General features: G+C 40.6%; 2 protein-coding genes across 4 annotated transcripts in view; both read left to right on the top strand.

Annotated features, from left to right (window-relative positions):
* Positions 1–5,202, top strand: part of kiaa0825 (KIAA0825 ortholog) — a 132,505-nt gene extending 127,303 nt beyond the window's left edge. For both annotated transcript variants that reach the window (XM_033618475.2, XM_078170797.1), the window contains exon 23: positions 4,887–5,202. In XM_033618475.2, coding sequence (XP_033474366.1) covers positions 4,887–5,070 — 184 coding nt within the window. In that variant the 3' untranslated portion in view covers positions 5,071–5,202. The remainder of the gene's footprint in view (positions 1–4,886) is intronic.
* A 5,115-nt stretch (positions 5,203–10,317) lies between these two features.
* Positions 10,318–22,688, top strand: part of arb2a (ARB2 cotranscriptional regulator A) — a 172,351-nt gene continuing 159,980 nt past the window's right edge. The window contains exons 1-4 of one of the 2 annotated variants that reach the window (XM_033619777.2): positions 10,318–10,415; positions 11,144–11,284; positions 12,426–12,527; positions 18,523–18,623. In XM_033619777.2, coding sequence (XP_033475668.2) covers positions 11,149–11,284; positions 12,426–12,527; positions 18,523–18,623 — 339 coding nt within the window. In that variant the 5' untranslated portion in view covers positions 10,318–10,415; positions 11,144–11,148. Of the gene's footprint in view, positions 10,416–10,906; positions 11,045–11,143; positions 11,285–12,425; positions 12,528–18,522; positions 18,624–22,688 lie in introns of those variants that run through there. The other variant, XM_033619776.2, reaches the window with a different exon arrangement.

Here is a 22,688-nt window from a genome sequence, read left to right as displayed (position 1 = left end):
TGTGACTTCTTTTCAGAGCAACTGAACTCCAAATGCTTTCTGTCACCTCTTAAAAGTACTCTGTGCTATCTGCTGTAATGACTTATTCCCATACACTCTGCTTCTGTGTAACACCAAAGGCCTAGTACACAACAGCTTGAAATGAGATAGTATGGACTTCACATGGCTTCATGAGGTTGACACGTTTTTCTTGAGCAGTTTCCCTTTCACATATGCAGCATCCAACAGGAAATTGTGCATGTCGGAAGTGCTCTCACCTACTGCCTACTGGAAGGCATTATCAGCCCATTCAATGGTTTAGGCAAGGGGTGGCACATGGGTTGCGCATGCAGGTGGCAGGACATGATGTGGAGTACAAAGCGCTCATGTAGCTGGTTCGTAATTTTGTCATAAACAGCCAAGTCTCTTTCTCTCTCCCTTTCTTGGATTTGTCTGACAATTTTGGCATAGGCCCTTACAGACAGAAGTTCCTGAGTCATCTCTCTAGTTAGACATTTTTGTCCCCGTCTTTGTATAAATGACCCCCAGCCACATGACAGAAACGTCATCCACATGCCCATTTGGGACAATCACCTGCTCTATTCACCTATGGGCTCAATCAGACAATACACATAGACTTTGAACTAGGGAACTGGCAGGGTAAAGTCAGTTTAATGTACAATACCCCTCATTCTGACATTTGCGTTCTCACATACAGCTCCTTCAGGTTATGTCTAGATAACTTCAGGTTTGCAGTGCCCATATGAAAGGGACTACACAGACATACTGTACACATACCTCTACAGTATGTACATCTTTTCACCAACTACATTCATCCACTAGTGGGCTATTAAATGGCCATTGTCAGTGGTGATAAGTATCATAGATATGGGCTAGTAGGGGCCTGCCACATCTACTATAAGGTTGAGATGGCCATTATCAGGCCATGAAATGACTGTCTGCCAGAAAGAACTTTCATGGGAATTTCTCCCATGTGTGGGAGAAAGTTTGCATACATGGTGGATGGAAGGTGGTGGTGGTGAGGGTGGATGGGTCAAACACAGGACATTAAACCTAAAGAAAATTGAAACGAACAACAAGCTGTTAATGGCCATTGAAAGGGATGATATTGCCTTCTGAATATACCAGTAGGTGTAGCAGTCCATTTTAATTCATATCTGTGAGGCTTATAACCACAGATGGCAGCCACTTAATGGGCTGATAACATCCCGATGGTATGCAGTCATCCACTGACCTCACCTCTACTCATCACCTTTAAACACCTCACCTCAAACTTCAACATCGGCACGAAGTAGCTGCTTGAATTTAAAAAATTTTTGTGGTCAGATTGAAAAAGTTCATCCATCCCCAGCTTTCTGTGGGATGACTGCTCACTCGGAGCTGTCTAGAAGCTATTCTTTTTATAACTTGCAAGTTTTGATACATCAATGCTCATCTTTCTTTTCGTTCAGAGGCATAGGGTGAATCTGAGTGTCTTGGTTAGTGAGGGACTATCTTGTCAGTTATAAACCCGTTTTGTGATGTGAATTGCTGAAAAGGGTTTTTTTGTGTGTTTTTTTTTACACAAAATCAAATTCATCCTTCACCATAATCTCAGGTTCTAACCCCAAATGAGATGGCTGAAGATGTGACGACCAGTCAAAGCGCTGTCTGCTCACTAAAAGAAACCTGACTCCAAAGGTCTAAAACTGAAAGTGGTTCTCACAAGGGTGAAAATGATAGAGGACATTTAACCATAGTTCTCTCTTCCTCTCTCTTGTTCAGTCCCTCTCCTTCCTACTACTCTGACACATGTCGCCCTGGCATGCATGGAAAGGCCTGACCTTTGGAAAGTTTAGCACTTTAAATATTTAGGCTTGGGTTATGATGGATCCTCCAGGCCCTGCGGCAATGTGCGAAGCCTCTGATTAGGGCTGCTGTCAGAGTCATTTAGCCGAGTGTCTGGCTGTCGGTGGCGCTCTCTGTTTGACAGGCGAGCCTTTTAAACAAACAGCGGTCCCAGTGGCAGAGCGGGCAGGGCACCCAGTGCAGCACAAACACCCAACACTCTGAGAGAAACCACTCAGCCCACTGACAGCTGCAGAGGAAACCACTGGCCACTGTCTCTCATGATCTTTCAGGCACTTTGTCTTCCTGCTCACTCATTCTCTTTTACAGTCTATACTTGTGCCTCTGCTTGTTTTATTTTGTCGCTGTTCCTTTTTTTTTTCCTTTTCCCCTCTCTTTGTCGATATTTTTTCTTCATCAGAGTTCACATCTCCTTTTTGTTATTCTCTGTCTCCGCGAGCTGCTGAAGTCGAACATCAAAGTTTCCTCTGTGGTGTGTTTTGAGTAAGATTTAGTAAGTAAGTTGATTGCCGGATGATCTCTGAGCAGGGCTTATGCTCTTAATTTGTCAAACATCACTACTCATTATCAGCTGGAAATCAGGATAGATGCTCTCTGTCTTGTGCCTGCATCGTCCCATGATTAGGACAGCTTACATTGATGTTCACGTTGAAATACATCTGAGCCAGCCTTTTCATCTCACTCTGAGACAATCTCCCGTGGCATCAATCCTGTAAATATATGAGTCTTAATATGTGTGTCCTATTCTGTATTCAGAGGAAGAGCCAAGTCAGCAGCTCCAGTATTAATGCATGAGAAATGAGCAGAGCCCATAAGAATTAAAGGGTAAGACTCCCCTTATTAAGATGTAAATTCCGGGGTAAAACTTGCCGAAATGAGGATACAGTGAAGTTATTGTCAACTTTAGCCTACTTATGCATTTCTAAGAGGCATTGTTGTGTTATAGTTGTTGAAATTAGATACACACAGCAAAGCACCTTGTGTATTTTTCGGCTCATTTTCAGCACGAGATCAGCCAATATGCAACCTATACTTTACGGAACAATTTACACTTTTGGCAACATTATCTAGTGACAGTATACATGGCAACTATCGTGGTAATTCAATCTCTGTCTGTGTGTGCTCCCGTGTTTTTTTCTCCCTCTCTACCTCTTTCTCATTTCAAATTTGCACTTAACACCTTCCTGGGGAAAGGCTTCTCATTCATCAACGGTGTTTGTCCCGGTGACAAGCAGGGCGCCTCCTGCATATCAATATCAGCTAAGACAATGCTGAGCCTGTAACCTTCAGCTAAATGTCATTCTGCTTAATCCTATTTGAAAATTAAACATTGAAAAACCTTTAGCGTACCTTCCTGTCTTCCTTCCTCTCCCGCTCCCTCCTTTATTGGCCGCCGTTCCTATAGCTGTCTTCTCTCCCTCACTCCCCTTTCCTGCTCTTGTTTTGCACACTGTGTGACATTTGTATTGTTTATGTTTGTGTGAGTGTTTGTATCCTATAATGGTTATTTAGTAGCACTGATTTTAATTTTATGCCAATGAAAAAAATAATATAGGAGCAATTTGTCTGCCCTCAGTCGTCATCTGCACCTACAGCAGTCATCAAAGGCAGACGTAACTACTTCCTTCCTTTGTTCTGCGTTTTTTGAGACAGTCCACTCACTCTGTGATGGATGTAAAGAGAGAAATCCAGACTGACACAAAAATTACCCAGAAAAACAGAGAAACTAGTGACCAAAGTTGCATGTGGAGGGAGAACGCAGTCACATGAGAGGAAGACTCTTTGTCAAAGCTGCATATTTACATAAACAGATCCTCCCCTTACTGACGGTAATTACTACACTGACAGTGGTTGGGAAGCAGAGAAAGAGGATGTCTGATTTGTCTGGATACACACTATGACAGAGGCTGAAACTTCATCAAAGTGCTCCGCATTGAGAGGCCCGCTTCTTAGTATGCATGAAACACATGCGTGATATACTTGGTGTTTTACCCCCTTCTTCCTCCTTATGCACACGTACGCCTCACACACACACGCACAGAGCACAACTATATGGTACATGTTTGAAGATACAGTGAGGAATCGGAAGGGAGGTGGGGGGCGGGATAAAAGGAGACGCAGAGATTGCAATGAAAATGCAATCATTTGCAGTCGGACAGATATAATTCTCCTTTGGAGGGAGTGTGATGCGGCAGCTCAAAGACAGCCTTCAGCCAGCTCTCCATATGGATTTGATTGACCACAGTCACTCGTCAAGAGATTCCATTGAAATACTCAGAGTGAATTACAACGTGACTACCCTTGATGTCTTCATATTGAAGCCCTCCATTCACTCCCTAGCTCGAAGAAATTAGAAAATGTGATGGAGAGACATACTGTAGAAGCGGGTTAAACAAGATGGGGAGGCAACAAGATGTGAGGAGCAATTTCCACTGGGCTAAAAATTAGTCACCCAAACAGGGTTGGTTTAAAGTTCAGCAGTTGTTATACTATGAATTGGGCAAGGGCAAAGAGTGAAACGCACGGTTCTCTTTTCTTTCCCTTTTTTTCCCAACGTTCTCAAAAGCATCCCTTGAGTCTTTTCTCTGTTTGAATGTGCGTGGATGCTTGCAAGTCTGCAAGTGTGTGTTTGCATGAGCACAAAACTGTAAAGCGGATAGTGTATCGCAGCAGCAGAGACCGCTGTGAAACTGACCCACACAGCATGCCAGAAGAAAGAGAAGAGGATCCCCATGTGAGAAGTTAAAGAGCGAAAGTGTGGCTTGCAGAGCCTTGGTGTGTGTGAAAGAATTTATTTTAGACAACGGGTTATTCCACACTTTGTGTTGAACCCAAGCTGAGTTGTGGGCGGTTGGTCCTTTCTTTTTACTCGGTGAGACACAAATAGAGCGCAGATATGGACACACAATCTTCACACACCGGCATGACTTGTAGAGGACACTTTTAGTTCTGCTGTGTGTGCATTTTAATTTAACCCTGAGTGACAAATGCTTGTTGGTATTAAAACAGCCGATGTTCTGTCTCTCTCTGCTTTCCAGGTGGGAGATGCAGGAGGACGCAGAGCTGGAAGATGGAGAGAAATTTATGGTAGAGGAACTTCAGAAAGCCTATTTTGTTTGCTGCTGTAGCCCGGGACCACAGGACCCTCCTGCAGCTGATGAGACACTGGCAGATCAGACCCAGGGGGGAACACAACAATCCGATAAAAGTGCTGCCCAATAACAGTCCACGCAGTTTGAATTTTTATCATGTTGTAAATGTTTGCTTGTAATACTCACTTGCAGCTCTCAAGGTAGAAGAGTGTGTGTACGTGTGCACATTCGTGGGTGTAATTGAGTTTGTGCATGCACCGTGTGCAGCGAGTTTGCATATGTGTGTGCATGAAAACACGAGTGAGAGAGCGGACAAGAAACTGGAACAACAAAAAGAGTGAAGGAGACGTTGCTTCCCTCTTTATGCACACGTCTCAGACAAACTCTGTGCTTTTCTATGCTGCATCAGAGGCATTTCATCTTTTTGGAGCACATCTCCAGAAATCAGTTCTGGGAAATGGAGAGCCTGGATTTGTTTGCCTGGGACAAGATGGGACTGTGTGATCATTGTTGGTAGTTGAAGTTTTTTTTTTTTTTTTTGAGACAGTGAGTGTAAAGACGTTGGTGTCAGCATACTTTCTCCTGGTTCCTGAAAGCAAACATCAAATATAACGGTTGGGAAGCAAGATGATGTATGTTTTGATTACAGTGTGTCCCAAAAATCTGCCCCACTCTGTAATATCAGTCAGTATTTTGTGCAAACTGAGAAAACATTTATTTTATGTGTAATACAATTGCTGAGTATATTTTTCCAAGTTTGTCCGTATTTTGTTATTTATGAGATGGAGAGAGTTTTAGAATTAAACATGATAATAAAATCATATTCTTACTTCACCATTGAACATGCTTCTTCTGTCGTGTGATCAGTTTGTGGGATCTCTGTGAAATCAATAATTAATGATGATTTATGACTATGAAGTTAGCATTACATTTTTGCATTGATTCATCAGATGTCCCTTTGTGTTATATCTAATGTTCAAATAAGGTTTAAACAACACACATGATGCTCTTTTCATCACAAGAATATAATTCCAGCTCACAAAGGCTACTGCACACCCGGTGCAATTCCTTTGAGGGGGGGGGGGGGGGGGGCGCATTTCCAGCTCCAGAGAGAGACGTTCCTTTCCTTAACTAGATTTTTAATGCAAATGTAGCAAGATTGCAATCACCAAACCACTTAGTGAATACAAAAGACAACAAAATGTTCCGAAACTGTATTCTGCCTGTGACTCCGAATAAAGGCTAACAGACAACAAAGCACCATTAGTCTTTGTAGATGTACTGTATTTGACATAACAATGAAACTGTTTTATTTTGGTGTTGCAAAAAAAGAAAGTATTTGGCGAGCCAAACTGTTCGTATTCTGTGAAAGAAACGCTTTGATCTCTTTCTTTCTCCCTTGCCATCCCTCCTAGAGTAAGTACCTGTAGGGTTATCCACTTGTATTTCCATCGGGTGAGAGGTTCAGAAGACAACTGTCAGAAAAGCTGACAGTATAATTCACAACAAATCATTACAAAGAATGATTCATCACAAAGAATAAACTGAATATTCTATTATGCGGCATTCATTTGGGGATTATCAAACCTACATAAACATTTTAGGATCCCGGAGCTCATCATGACATATTCATGCAGGATAAACAGTCACAGCATTTTGACTCCTCTGATTTCCATTTCAATTGATTACCCTCAGTATATTAGTGCATTATCCACAGCAAACTCTCACAGCAGAGACATGTTGGTTTTATTTGTATGTTCATCCATTGAGTACAACAAGCTTTGTGTCAGCATGCAGTGTGCCAGCATGGTAGCTTTACAGGAAGACGATCCTTTTGCCAGCGCATGCACTGGTTTCACTACATTTCCATGTAAAAAGTATCGATTGCTTATTCCTTGGCTTTCAAAGTACAAACAAATCATAATGTAACTGTCCTCAAATTAATCCAATTCAAAATACACCAACAAAGCGATTATTCATATACTATATCACATTAAAACATCAAAAATGATGCTACAAGAAAAGACATACAGTCACATGATTGCAGGAGTTTATCAGTAGTATTAACTATAGAATGTCTTTGTATACAAATGAGGAATCAATGCAAGCTTTCATTACATGAAATCTGAAAAATCCTGCCATTAATTTACAATAATTACTTCATCAAGTCAAACTAAGCTTCAAATAGGCCCACAGTTTGGACATTGGCCAGAATGTCTGCTCTTCTTTAGGTTTGAGAAGGGTTTCAAGCATTTCAAGTCCAATTGAACTGATTTTCTGAGACTTTTTTTAGTTATTTGTCAAGTCAAATCTGGAAAATATCAAACTTGGAACAAAATTTAAGTTACAGGTTTGACGTAAATCCAAGTCATATGACTCAAGTCCACACATCCGCTCTCGGATGCTGCATACAAGTGGGTGAGAAGCATCTCCTTTATCTTTTCAAGCTCAGTGCCATATCAATGCCACAATATGTCATCTCTGTTTCTTATTTGGGTCTCCCCTCACAGCATCTCCAGCGCTCTGCTTGAGGAAACAGGGTAGCTCAGCTCCCCTGAGAAACAGCTTCAACTTCTAGAGGCCATCCAGAAGTAGGGCATCCAGCTTTAGTATAACCAGGAGGCTATTTCTGTGAATTATAAAAGCACATGTCATAACATACAGCTGTAGGTACGTGATATAGGTGAACTGGGTGTGGAAGGTGGTCTCTGGTAAGACACCTGTTGCACTCTATCAGTGAGTCTGGCAAGTTAAGTTTCAGCCATTTTTTTTAAGTAAAATCCTGTGATCCATTTTACTCTGACAGTTTTGCAAGAACAGTGCTAAACACTTCCATCACAACAGCTTCTCCTGAGAGGAAACTGGCGTCTTTGTGCCAGAGGTGGAGATCAAGTCTTCCTGCCAGCCTGATCTGATCCCTATCCTCTTCTATTATTATGTTAAAGAAAATAATGCTGTATTTTTTTCCCCTCTGTTTAAGGGATTTACATTAAATTAATTTTCTCTGCAAGTCAACGAGGTGCAGTATGGGCCCAGGTGAGAGAAGAACCTGCGCATGCCTATCCTGATGTAAGGCTTTAAATTAATCCTACACTTACATGATAAATGAGCACCATGTCTATGATGCTGTACTCCCACTACTCCATCACAGCCACTCACACATGCATCAAATCTTGTCCTATTTCTAAAGGTGTTGACACATGTAAAACATGCAGAGGTATTAGACTTTATTATATACTGATATATATTATTCCGCCCTTATCCAATATTAAAATGGAAGTGAATATATAGCATGGTTAAGACATCATAGCAATTTAGGGATTCTATAAAATACAGATTGTCACCACAGGCATCTTAAAATGGATATTGTTATCAAGCATGTGAGGGAAAAAATAATGTTGGTCAGGCATCTGCAGTACTGTAAGTAACAATTTAAGGACAATGCAATCAGTGCGTCATGTTGTTCCTCTTATGTAACAAAGAATATAATAAAGTTTTGTGGATTCCAATCTTACTTATTGTTCATCATTCATCATCTTTCTTTACTCAAAAACATATCAAACAAACATTGGTAACTTCCCAATTACAGTGTTGATTGTTGGGACATCTTGAATGAGATATAATTGTATACCTGTACACTTTTAGCATCCTACCTCTCCTGCACAAGCTCTTATTTATTATGGTCCTTCACTTGTATAGTGCCTTTCTAGTCTCCCAGCTACTCAAAGTGCATTTTACACTACGAGTAACATTCACCCATTCACACACACATTCATTCATTGGTGATCAAGGTTACCAGATAAGGTGCCACCTGCTACTGCTCACTTTTTAACACACTCACACACCAATGAAGCAGCCATCAGGAGCAATATGGGGTTCAGTATCTTGCTCGAGGATACTTCAACATGCAGACTGGAGGAGCCGGGGATGGCACCGCTGACCTTCCAATTAGCGGACAGCCCACTCTACCTTCTGAGCCACAGCTGCTCTTGTTTACTATGGATTTGAGTGTATCTGAGGTAAACTTGACTAAGAGTCTTTGTGTACTTAAAATACATTTTATAATAATTTTATTATTATTATATTGTGAAAAGTCAAATTTATTTATTTCTTTAAGTAAAGCAGGGGCTATATAAATACTGTGAAAATATCCAAACGCTCAGTCTGCAGAGAAATGCACACAGTTTGTATTGAGAAGCTGCATCTCAGCCTCTGCTAGGCCAATAACAAGGAAAACGAACATGCATATTGACATAAAAACAAATGAACAAACAAACAAACAAACAAAAACCATCAGCAAGTATAATGTATGTGTTTTTTTGATCTGGTGGAAGGATTTTTCAGAGGTGAAACAACAATGATATGATGGGTTAAAGTGTGACTTGTAGTGCCTGCCCAACTGACTCCAACAGACCTGACACCAAAGTCTGGTTCCTTGAACACTGTCTCTGTCAGCATGAGCGTTTCTTCTTTTATACTTTCCTTGTCAGCTGACAGGAAGTAAACATGGACCCAAGCTCCTTTCTGGCAATGTTAGGCAAGAGCTTTGGTTTTGTTTGTTTGTTTGTTTTTGAATGTTGTTTTGTATTTTTCCTGTTTTTTGTTTGTATTTTGTTTCTTTTTGCCTTGGATTTTTAATTATATATTTGTTTTACTCTATGATGTAATCGTTGCTTGTGTGGACCCCACGAAGAGTAGTTGCTGCCTTGGTAGTGACTAATGGGGATCCAAATTAACAAATAATTAAATAAATGCAGTTCCAGTGAGACAGCCTACAAAGATAGAAAAATGGAGCGTTTCAGACAAGGGGTGATAACAGCTATTTTCAGGCAGACAGTGTGAGAAAAATAATGTGCTTTTTGAACATTAGAGCACGTAAACATGTTCTCGTAGAAGCCCAAAATACAAGTATGAACCTGAATATGAGAATTATACGGGACCTTCAATGTACAAATAAATAAATAGAAAAAGTGAATACATATTAAACTGTAGTAAAAGTATCAATAGTAAAAAACAAAAAAATAGCACCTATTATGAAAATTTAAACAATGTTATATGGCGTGGGATAGTGTGATCTAAAACAATGCATCCTTTTTAATAAGATGATCATATGTTTCACATGTAAAGTCGTTATTTACAAAGATAACAAAGATGTACTTTTTGCCATCTGAAATGCAGTACAGTAGAGCATTACAATTACAGCATAAAAATACAAATACTTCAAAATTATAGTTACAGTTACATTCCACCATAAAGTATTACATAGTAAACCAAGAAAATCAATATCAGACAAGAGAAAACATCTGTACAAACTGGAACAGCTGCTGTGTCACTGTCTCTTTAAATATCCCTTCCAGTCCGTTGCCCCGGTAACCCGGAAGCTTCACGCTCTCCATGCTCCGCACTGCTCAGAGTCCTTCCTGTTTTAGAAATTTCAAGGAAGCAGCAGCAACTGGACAGTCGCAAATACTGATGGTGCGTGAGTCGAACAAAAAGCATGCATGCATCTACCGTAAACAGCTGTTCCTCTCCGAAACGTTTTGTTTCGTTCGGTTGACACGACTGTGAAATAAAAGCAGTGTTGTACTGTACCTGCTCGCAGTGACTCCATGTAGAGCGACATGTCACACATTCCGGGAGTTGTTTGTGAGAGCACGAAACATTAAACAGATGTTGACTGTTGTTGGGAGAGTGACAGAGCAGTGTGAGGTAGCTAAGCGTGTGGAAACGAATGTGTTTTACTACCTGCAGGGTGGGTTTAGAGCAAGAATAACTTTGCTGTGTTTGCATAATTAATTCAGTTGACGCACGTGTGCAAAGTTGGGTGACTACACGACTGCAGCCGTACCAGGAGTTACATGTTTCATAGCCATAACATTGACAAATACTTACACTTAGTTAGTAATGCAGTGTGTTATTGCTTTATGCATTATCACTGCCCCGCTTTATACAGTTAGCTATAAGCGTGTAGCCTGTGCAGGAGTGCAGGACTCAACGCTATGTTATAATGTTTTGGCTCACTGCCATCTTGCAGGTGCAACAAGCTTTGAGGCAGTTACCTTTATGGTCTGTGATAAATAAGGAAGGGACTCCTTCTCTGGCAGGTACAGGCATGTTAGAGTGTGATATAAGACAGTATATGTGCTGTATGTGTGATGATTTGTAGTCCTTATTGTCTCCTTTTCAATTAACCCATGTGACAGGATGCATGTCAGTGATCTTTGGGAGGGGAGGACCCATGCTCTCTCATCTTCGCACTGCCACACCAGCCCTGTACATATTGTGGATCACTATGGCCCAGATAGCTGGCCAGGAGGACAGAGAGAAAACAACTGCACTCAAAGGTAAATATAGAACAATACCCTGAAAATGTATTTTCAAAAAGGAGGGGGCAACTATACTGCAAGGGGAGAAAGGGTACTCAAAGGGCATCATATAAAATTATGATTACAGCTTACATGGCCTTATATCGTTACACGTTTCTAGTTTTAATTTAATGTATTTTTCAGTTTAACTTACCGTCTCTTTATGTCGAAACTGTTGCTTGGATCATCTCCAACAAAAAGTCTCCTAGTCTGCTGCTTTGCCCCTTCTTAAGTCTGTTATCTCGACCTATAGGCAAACACACCAACATGCCTGACTTGCCTAATAAGACACAGAAATAAATACGGATTTAATCTTATATCACTGATGATGTCCAGTCTACTTGTCCCTGTAGGAAAACTTTTCCGACTGTCTTGAAAACCACAGCAAAGAATGTGTAGTTCCTGCGAGATTACACCATCCTAGAATTAAAATGATAGATGGCATTATGAAAATGTGAAATCACACAATATTGTGCATAAGTCACAATTCAGTAAATGTGCCAGAAACACTAATTTTGTCTCACATTGTTACAAAGGAATGTGCAATCCTTCTCACTCTGATGTGTGGCTGTATGCCTTTAAAGTTAATGTGGCCTATCTGATGCTAAATTATTATTTTTTTTCTTTTAAATTATTTCCCACGAAATGAAAACTTTATTGCCAGTTCATATTTAACTGGCCCCAATAATGGATGACATATGAGAGGAAATGTTGTGCTTAACCTTGAGTACAACATATTTATTAGCCATTTTTGCAGATCAATGTATGTGATTTTTTTTTCCCCACATTTTTTAGTGATATTTTTTGCAAAAAAACATTGTTAATATACATTATGTTGTGGTAATTATTTGATGGGAATATCATCTTTTCCATCTGCTATGCCACCTGAGGATAAGTGTAAGCGTGTAGGAGGACTTTGGCGCAGCACTTGCTTCCTAACTTAACCAAATGTGGGGACATAATTAAAATTTTAATGTAGGTGATGTTGCCAGGTTATGATGTCATGATTGAGGTCGTGTCATGGCATTTTGACTCTTGACATTCTTTGAAGAGAAGCAGCTGTGACTGTTGTCGCTAATGTCTGCTAACTGTTGATCTTCTGTGTTCTCCCATTCCTCAGATTTGCTGTCAAGAATAGACTTAGATGAACTGATGAAGAAAGATGAGCCTCCTTTCACTTTCCCCAAAACATTGGAGGGGTTTGAATATGCCTTCAATGAATGTAAGTACATATTTTAGTCTTCAAAGCACACAGCCTTCTGCTTTAACAAAGACAAAACAAAACTGAAAAGAAACAACAATAGAGAGCAGAACAACACCGTTGACAGTTCAGGCATAATAACTCAGCTTAGGTGAATAGAGAGTTAAATCTTGGCGCTGAGTTGTCGAAACCTCATGGGGTCTAGATATTAACTGTAGGAAGAATAACTTAAAGAAATGGGTTTGTTCTCACTACATACTATACCGTCCTTAGCGGTCTTCCTCAGTGTTTTTGGCTTGCAACCCCTTAAAATGAGGGAATCCCTTATCTCAGCTAGAATATGTCCACCAAAGAGTGATCTTCCCTCTTTAAAAGGTTTTTGATTGTTTGATTTGATTGTTTGTGAAACTCTCCTGTATTTAAAAAAAAAAAGAAGCAATGGTTCAGGGAGTAGCCGAACTTTTTTCCCATCTGTGTCAGACATAAGCTTGGAGAGGATCATGCATTTCTTTGTTTGTCTGTGTGCATGTGTGTGTATTTGTCTGTCTGCAGCTAATCCCATAAACTACTGGACCAGTCAGTCTAATATTTTGTGTACACGTTTATAACTTTATGCTCCTCCTCTTAACCAGGCAGTAGTTTTCCGGTTATCGTCTTGGCTAACCACAACAAGTCTTACCAAGTCTATTGCAGGCCACATTTTGGCCTTTGTCATGGGTAAAAGACTGACATCCATAGAAAAGTTTGGTCTCATTTTGAACTGCAGCATCTGCAGATTATTCCATACCAAATATGTTAGGCACATTATGAGATGAACTAGTCCCTGCTGCTATTATCTTCACTGATGTCTTAACTGTAAGGGAGCCAAGAGGGACATTTCCATTAGGTGCAGCTCTCTGCAGTGTTTCAGAAATGGAACATTTTGTCTGCCAAATTTTGTTAACTTGCAGATTTTTTCATTGATATTTGTGCTCCTACCCTCAGTATGTAAACAGTTTATGTAGTTAAATGGTTTCTTTTGTGTCTGTTTCAGTTGTGTTAATTGTTATTATTTCCTACCATGTTGTGCTGTAGCCTACAGACAAAGTTAATACTAGTACAAGTCCAGTTATGAATTACATGGATCAAAGATTGGTGGCTGTGCTTTATCCATTAAAAATACATTCAACCTCATACTTACAGTGGTATCTATATTCCAAATACAGTGCTTGTAAGCAGAAAAACTCGGATCTGCGCCGTGCAACGTGCAGGGCTGTCAAAAATAGACAAACTGCATATTTTTATTAGCTTCTGAAAAACATTGCGCTGCGTCTGCTGAAATTAAAAGAGCCCGGACGGCTGCCTGGCGGAGGTGTTTTCTCCAGTGAGTGCATTTTTCTAGTTTTCTTCCTTTATTGACCTCTTATCATCTTGTGACCCCTCAGCTGAACTTTCAACTCACCCCACATTTCTGTTACTGGGTGAAGTAACTTCGAAGAATATACACTGATACTCTGTGGTAACATGGGATAGCTATTGATAGCTACTGGGGAAAACAAAAGTGCTGTCCTCTTCCTGTTTTGGTTGCAAAATAGTTGACACACTTCCTTTGAGATGTAAACTGAGCCCTTTTTTTACCCGTGAGATCATACACATAACAGACACAATTGCATAGCGAAAGCAAGGCTTATAGAGTGTGCCAGGGCTGATGTCAAAACCCGGAAGTTTAGCATCGCGCTGGTTCCCGGAAGAGAAAGTGAATGTGATTTTTGCATTGCGTTTTGGATTATGACAGAAAATAAGCTCTGTGGCTAACACAAGTTTATGATACATACAGGTTTTGTTCAGCGAGATAATCTTCACATATGAACACCTTTCATACTGCATTTGAAGCTTAAATGCGATCGCCAGAAGTAAAAAGCTAACGTTAGGCTTTAACGGACTACATGACTACTCCACGGTCGCATGACTCTTTACGTCACTGCCACTAAGCTTTCAACTGATTTCGGCCACTTTATTTTAAAAATATTGTATAATGGTGAAATCGGACTGTTTAAGCTAAATAAGAAGCTGTAATGGAAGTTTCACATTCATAAATCTAGAATCACTCAGACTAAACCTAACATAAATTTATTTCGTATCGAATTACAATATCTCTTGCCTCTGTCTCCAAAATATCTAAAAACAAGAAAGCTTTTAAGACCTCTCAAATAATTGGTAAAATCCTATGTATTGAATGATCTAAATGTGTGATATATAACAAAACTGATCAGGCTGTTCGGCATATGGTATAGTTTTTCCCTTGTACACCTTATTGTTGGTACATGTTTTATTTCCTTCTTATGTTTTCAGCATATTAATTATTTTCTGTTCTTTTTGGTCCATTTTATGTTCCTTTTGGTTATGTCATTTTACATGTTATTAATGTCTTTTTGAAGGCTGTTGCAGAGCAGCAACATGTTAATCAACAATACGTTGTTATAAATACACATCCAATGTTCTGTAACACATTGTTATAATTGCACTTAATGTAATGCAATGTCAACTCTATTAATAAAGGATTACGGAAAAAAAAAGGAAAAAAAAGAAGCTGTAATGGCGGACTGCCAGCACTCTCGCCTGTTCGGGGGTGATGACGTTTAATGTCCCCGACAGGGTTTGTAGTCATATTGAGCAACTTGTTAGCAACCGCCTTTTTTACGATACGTAAAAGCTTCAAAATTCACAAGTAGGGTATTTATTGACGCGTTTTATGTCGTAGAACAAAACCTGAAACGCGCTTAAGCTTTTGTTAACCACAGACCTTATTTGAGGCATTTTACCAAAATCCCATTCAAAAAACGTGTTGACTTTTAGACAAGAGAACCGGAAGTGCTAAAAGCGCTTTACTGGCACACTCTATAGGGAACCAGTCTAAACACTGATGATGTCATTATTCGATAGCCATTACATTATGCAATCAATCATAATGATAAGTTAAAGCAAAAAACGTGCCTATTTCCACTTTAATATTGTGACCTCAGGGTGGGTTCTGACACCCACTGGCCTACAGAGTTGGTTGCTTCCACTTGATTCATGTTAAAGCTTCTGTGTAGCTGACATAAAAACAAAATTACCATAATCCCTTATGAAACTAAGACAGCTTTAACATAAACCGTCTGTGTGTAATTACTGTTCTGCTCAGTGTAATGTCACTGTTTTGGAATTAATGACCTGAAACTGTCTCTGGTGTCACCTGGGACATTTTGGGTGTAAAGGTGTGTGTGTGTGTGTGTGTGTGTGTGTGTATGTGTGTATGTCAATTATTAGTGACAGAAAAGAGCAGAGCTGACCCAGTGTGGTGCGGGTCCAGATGATCTAAAAGTCTCTTTAGAATTCACTTGGCTCACTTTAATCCAACCAGGTGGAGAGAAGGAGGAAGAGTTGGAAAGAGGGTGGTGATTTTGACTCTTAATATTCCCCTGTAGCCCCTCTCTCTCTCTCTCTCCCCCTCTCTTTCTCTGCGCCACCCCCTCTGTTCTCTGTCAGTGTCTCTGCTGGCTGTCTGGCTGGCTGAGTGGGGGACATGTTGTGTACTCTACGGCCCGTCAGTAACCTACTCAGCCTTGCCCTCCGCCTGACGGAGCATTTGCATAACCTCGCTGTGCCTAAGAACAGAGACATGGAGACTTACCCCCCACCCGCCACAGTGCCAACACCCGCCAACCCCCTCCTCTACCCCACCCTCAAGTCCCCGCTCAGTCTCCCATGGAGGGATGAACACATTCAGAGACCCTCCATCTCTTCTCCCTCACCTTGCTGTCTCCCATGTTCTCCTCTCTCTCCCTCTCTCTCTGTATCTCTCTATTTCTGCCCCTGCCCTGCTTAAAATCCCTGACCGAAACACAGCTCACCCACACACACACACACACACACACACACACACACACACACTCTATCAATACACACCCATACCCATCTGTATGTCTTGTCAATTTCCACTCAGGCCTCTTTTTGAAGGATAGCATTTCACAGTAGCTCTGGCTGGCAGGCATTTCTATAGCTACACCCAGGCTACCTTTGCCCGAGACAGGTGGAACAAAAATGTTAATTTGACCATGTAATGATGTGAATACAGACGAGGCTGTGTACAATAGTTTGCAGGTATCTTAATCACTGAAGATGATGGCTTCATCTCGCTAGCCCTCCAGTTTTCCATTACTGGAAATCCAAGGTTATGTACACCTAATTAAGCGGCCAAATTGAGAACAGAATGCTAATTATGACAGAAAAGAGGAGAAAAGTTGAGAAAACGTTATTCCTCTGAGAGGATGTGTTGGGGGAGGCGATGGAGCTGATCACCCCTCTAGCTCACACACACACACACACACACATGCATACACACACACTCTCCTTCTCTCCCTCCCTTCATGCACACACACACCCCTTTCCTACAGTAGGATTTCATTATAGCTCCTCTCTTCCTTCTCTTAGGCAGTAGTGTTTAGATCCTCACCCCTCCATGAATGCATAATTGATTTTCTTCAAGGTACTTTTTGTGCACACTGCTTTATCCTAACTTCTCACTTGTCTCCTGCTCTACCTCTCAGGCACACACGTCTGCTTCTTAATGCAACATGATGACAAACCTAGATTCAGGATTACATGTTGTCTAACGACAAACCATGAAAGCAAAGTGCTGTAATACACAGTGTGTTAGCAATGTAAGATTTATCACGTTGATAGAAGGGGTGAAAATGGTGGCAATTTAGAAGGAGATGAAAAAAGTGCTTATGCATTCTTTTATCTTGCAAAGATATTATATTTATTTATATCTTAGATGGGTTTCTTCACATTGTGCAATAATTGAGAAAGTATGAGAGCCCCCTGGCTATTTGGGTTAAGTATGTGTACTTTTCAGTGGTTTAGCTCTTACAAATTTTGCAGTCATAAAGGTCAAAATTAAATTTAACACTGTTTAGTGTTTTATTGTGTTGTAGTGTCAACCACAGGATCGATGGGCTCATCGCTAAGGTATAAACGTGGTGGTTCCACAGCCACACAAGGGTAATTGTTTATTAAGAAAAAAAAGTAGCACCATTTCTTTACAGCATTTTCCTGTCTTATGACTGTTTTATATCAAATAAAACCTGGGTGTGTTGAAAACTCCTCTGTTTCCCCTGAATTATGATAAATCACTTAAACATTTCCTCAAAAAGCTTTTGTTTCTCCTCAGTCAACTTGTGTGTGTTGTAGTGGTGGTGGGGCTCTCCTGCCACACGTATTCTTAAGCCTTGTGACACTGTATGACCACACCTGGTCCTCCTGGCCGTGGCCGGAGCTGCTGGTGTGTATCTGTGTGTGTGTGTGTGTGTGTGTGTGTGTGTGTGTGTGTTTGGTATGTGTAAGCTGTGCTGGTTAGGGTGATTGGCTGATGCCCAGACAGCGTCCTCAAAGGAATTGCAAGGAGCAGTTGTTGTCGCGGCTAATGCGTGCCAGACCACCTTTCTCTCTCGCACAAAACCACCCTGAGAACCTTTTTCACACCTCCTTTGGTCTTTGCTGTTGGAGATTTCAGGTGGAAAAGGCAGGGACAGACCTGTGGCCTGTGGCCAGAGCAAGCAGGGAAGGAAGGAGAGAGAGAGATTGACACAGTTAAAGAGGAAGGGGAGAGGCTTTTAGACGGATGAAAAGAGGGAGAGAGGGAAAGAGAATTTTTTGCCATACCAGCTGTCCAGCCCTGGCCTGCCAGACTACCCAGAAGGCCGTTGGAGTCGTGACTGGAAGAACGCTGCTGCATCCACAGGCCTTGTACTTGCCAGATGGGGGCGGTGGTGGGAGGGAGGGTTAGGAGGCGAAAAGACCACTAGAGGAAAAGACTGAGAAAATAAAAATAGGCAATATATAACTAAAAGGTCAAGCTTGATTTGCTTAATTTGGCAGATGTACTTTTGGATGTCTGGTCAGAAGTAGTAATCCACCCACTTCTTGTACACACATGTACAAATATCCATTTTCATCACAGATGTGTTTACCTTCTATTATTCTTTCTCCCTAGATGGCCAGCTCAGGCATATAAAAACAGGAGAGCCCTTTGTCTTCAATGCCAGAGAGGATCTCCACCGCTGGAATCAGAAACGCTATGAAGCTCTTGGAGAGGTAACACACACATTATTGTTTTTAAAGCTTCATGTAGGCCATCCATGTTCAGCAACTCAGTCTGTTAGGGTTTGCTGTCCTGACCAGTTTTTGTGAAATGACATTACAAGAAGTTACAGCGACATATTTTTTGGAGAGTAAGGGGACATGGCGACACACATGCTTTAATTATGTAGGTGTAAGGCAGTATTCATTTATACTCACATATACAGTCAGTTTCATGTCAACCCTTAATTTTTTTACTAACTATGTTGACAGCACTGTTGTGGAAGAGAGGTGAATAAGAAAATATGGACACCTAAAATGAAGAACTCAAACTTGATAAAGTCATGTTATATTGCCCCAACCCTTACTCAGGGAACTTTGTATATAGAAGGGGCTTTGGAGCTCTTGCAGATTTTTACCTCCGCCAAGGAGGTTATGTTTTTTCCAATATGAAATGGATAAAATGGGCCTTTTTTTTTTACAGCAGACATTTTGACATGTCATCGTAGGAAAAGCGTAGCTGAAATTGATGACATTAACGATGGCTCACTTCCATTAAATGTCCCTGTAGCTATTCCGCTAAGCCGGCATGCACAATACCAAGGTCTCAGCTAAATGGAATGTAGCCATCATTTAGGTTGGTAAATACACCTGTGCTTGTCCTACTATGACATGTCAAAATGTCTTCTGTAAAAAGGTCTGTCCCATTGTTACTTGATTTTAAAGCCAGTGCCACAGAACTGCTTCAACAGGAGTGTGTCTTCAAGTTTACAAGTATTTTAAAGGCCATAGCCCGCTGAGGCATATGAGAACAGTGGATTTCCCCCTTAACATTTTCTTGTCAGCTTAGCTGAGGTATGAGTTGCGTTTGAGGTCGAAATATGAAATCCGAACTGGATAGTGGCACACCTACTGACTGAGCATCAGCCTCAATCAGACGTGAAGTCCGCACCAGAACCTGAGCATAGGTCTGACATTGAGCCTGCTGCTAGGATCCCCAACCTTCTCACCATAAAAAGGCCTTAACCAATTAATATTACATTAAAAAGATACAAGATGACACAGTATAGATAAAACATTCTGCCTGTGATGCACATAATACTGGAGACCTGTCTACATTGTCCTGACAGAGACTGTAAGCCTGACACAGCATGTGCAGAAGAGAAATAACAACTGTCTTGACAGTTTTCAGACTGGTGTGAATGGGACATGACAACATGGACACTGAAAGCTACTTTTTGTCTTTCATTTAGAGGATTTTATGCCACAAAATACCTTTGGCTTTAAAATGCTGTCGACACATTTTTGCATAGTTCCTTGATGTGCTTATGAAGTTTTGTGATCGTCCAACTGCACCGCCATATATCCAAACATACACCATCCTAAGGTTCACCTTTAATTCACTCCCTCAGTACCACCACATGCAATATGCATTAAGATAATGAGACAAATGTTCTTTTGTAATCTGTTTTTTATTTGCATCCCCTGCTATGTTGCTTTTAATTGTGTGTGTTCTTTGAAGTTCAAAGCAGAATGATAGACCCGTTTGTGGGATTACCTGGGTGTTTTTATTATTTCTAATGCAGGTATACAGTCGCTCCTTTGAGAGCCAGCCTTCTGTGAAGGCTTTTTTCCCCTCTTTTCTTCTGCCTGCTCAGGCACTATCCACCAGCATCTAAAAAGGCTGCAGAAACAAACATTTGGTAGCATGCAAGCAGAGGCCCTGAAAGAACACACAGACATTTAAACTAACTGAACTCAGGCATCGGAGGGGGGCCAAACATTTGGAGAAAACAAATAATCATCAAGCAGGAAGTATGCAAATTTTATTCATCCTGTGATTAAAAAATTGACAGAAGCATCTTCTTTAGAGGAGAAAAAAGGAGAGCGTGTCAATCAGTGTTGATACAAGCTTGTGTAATAAGAACAGATACTGTATGAGTTGTGCTGCAGGAGATTAACTGGCTGAGAAGAAAGCAGCACTACCTGAATAAGCAGTATTATCTGTCTGTTGTTTTTAGGCCACAGATGATTCAAGAATATGAATATTGTACCTCTCTCATACAGCTTTGCAAGTACAAATGCATTGTTTTTGCTGGTAAGAAATATGCTCCATTATAAATAGACACGGCTACTGAATTGTATGCCTTTGGTTGTAAAGTGGGTTATGCTGCTTAGTCAGCCTCTGTATGTGTGAGTTTATGAGTGTGTGTCACACGGGCCGATCTGCATGCTTATTTCTGTTTCCGTCTGGCCGACACATCCAGATGTATTTGTGCTTGAACTCATCTCTCTATACCATTGTTTGTCAGATGTCAAGAAGGTAAATGTAAGTCTCAAGTCTTTATTTATTTGTCTTTTGCACAACAATTACAGTCGAGCAGTCGCTGGCAATGAAATCCTTGTTCTCAGACTCCCTCCAACAAGGCTATTGCAAAGTGTATCAAAGAAAAATGCATGTAGTAAAAATGAGAAATCAAAATATGGACATAAAACACAAAATAGTGTACAAGTTAAAATAAGAATTAAACAAATATATATAAGACATAATGAAACAAAATAGATACAATAGGACATATAATGTAGAATTTACAATAAGCTTCTGTGCAGACAGGGCTGTTATTGGCCAACACCATTCCACAACACACCCCAGTGCCCTCTATCAACCTGCCACCTGAGACAGTCTGAGAACTATCCACAGCTCAGCCTGAGAGCTGTGTGAGATGGCACAAGGATGTGGATGCATGTGTTTGCCCCTGGCAGTATGAATGGAAGGGTATCGTTATTGCCCCCTAATGTCCACTTGCATTCCTTTCTGTCCCTCTTTTCCTTCCTTCATACCTCTGGAGGACTGATGGCTACATTTTGTTTTGCTACAGTGCAGACACTCTTCTCACTTGCTGTCTAATTAGCTGTTATTTTTTCAACTTTTTCATACTTTTTCCTGTTTGTCTCAAACTGCAAAACTGTTAAGGAAGTTTTCTATTACACCTAAATCACTTGGAGGATAATTTATCACAACTCTGCATTGCAATTATGTACTTTGAACTACATTCTGCTACGCACAATGTTAATGTGACCCAAACAGAATTGAAGTGCACAGACGTGTCATTAATTGTTCAACGAATACTCATGAAACCATTTCTATGATTGCGTAACGGTTTACAAATAAGCATTTCTACCAGTTAGGTTGAAGAAAAGAATCATGGTTTGGCGTTGTCACGTTACATACTTAAGGTAACACGACAATGTCGTGTTATGTATGTACGTAACTGAAAATCACTCAAAGTTGACCTTTAGTTTCACGAACAGCGGCCTATTTTAGTTGCATCAATTGAAAACTAATGTTTCAAAAAAGTTTGACTTACGTCCTTGTCTCGTTCACCCACTGCCCCTTCCCCATTGAAGCCTCAATTAATCACAGATATTTCTCACTGAAACTTTGATGTCAAAAACTTGCCTAAGGTCACATGATCACAACCTCCTGGCTCCTGATTACATGGTTTATTTGCAAATTATAGTGCATTACTTTTGATAGGTATAAATACCAACAGTGAATGAGACAAGCCTCAATTGTTACGGAAGATTGTCGTAGTCAAGACAAGGGTATACACACTGGAGAAATCTTCTGAACTCCACTACATTCTGCCAGTGTCTTTGGTCCGTGAGTTAGCTCATCAGAGCTCAATTTGACAAGCTATCTCTCATTGATACTGTAACTTTCCCAAGACTCACCAAAACAAAACCAGTGAGTTCATGTGCTGTGAATGAGTGCTTGAGATGTGCACAATCTAAAGATAAGTGCAAGACTGTAATTTATGGATTTAGGTCAGCCAACTTTGACCTTGAGCATCTGTCAGACAACCAGACATAGGCGTAAAGGCATAAACACAAGACAACTGGAGAACAGGTTGAACCATTAATAAAGAGACAGAAGTGGAGATGGCTGCTGATAAGTTTAGACATGGGATTATTATGAAGAGTTCCACCCAGCAGAAAAAGGCAGTGGCATGTGGAGCAAAGGCAACAAAACATCTAAAAAGACAATTGTAGTTGTGGGAGACACCTCTATCAGGAACA

Source organism: Epinephelus lanceolatus, chromosome 9 (genome assembly GCF_041903045.1).
Source record: "Epinephelus lanceolatus isolate andai-2023 chromosome 9, ASM4190304v1, whole genome shotgun sequence".
NCBI lineage: Eukaryota > Metazoa > Chordata > Actinopteri > Perciformes > Serranidae > Epinephelus > Epinephelus lanceolatus.
Note: the sequence above shows the minus strand (reverse complement) of the source record. Positions and strands in the feature narration are given on the sequence as shown.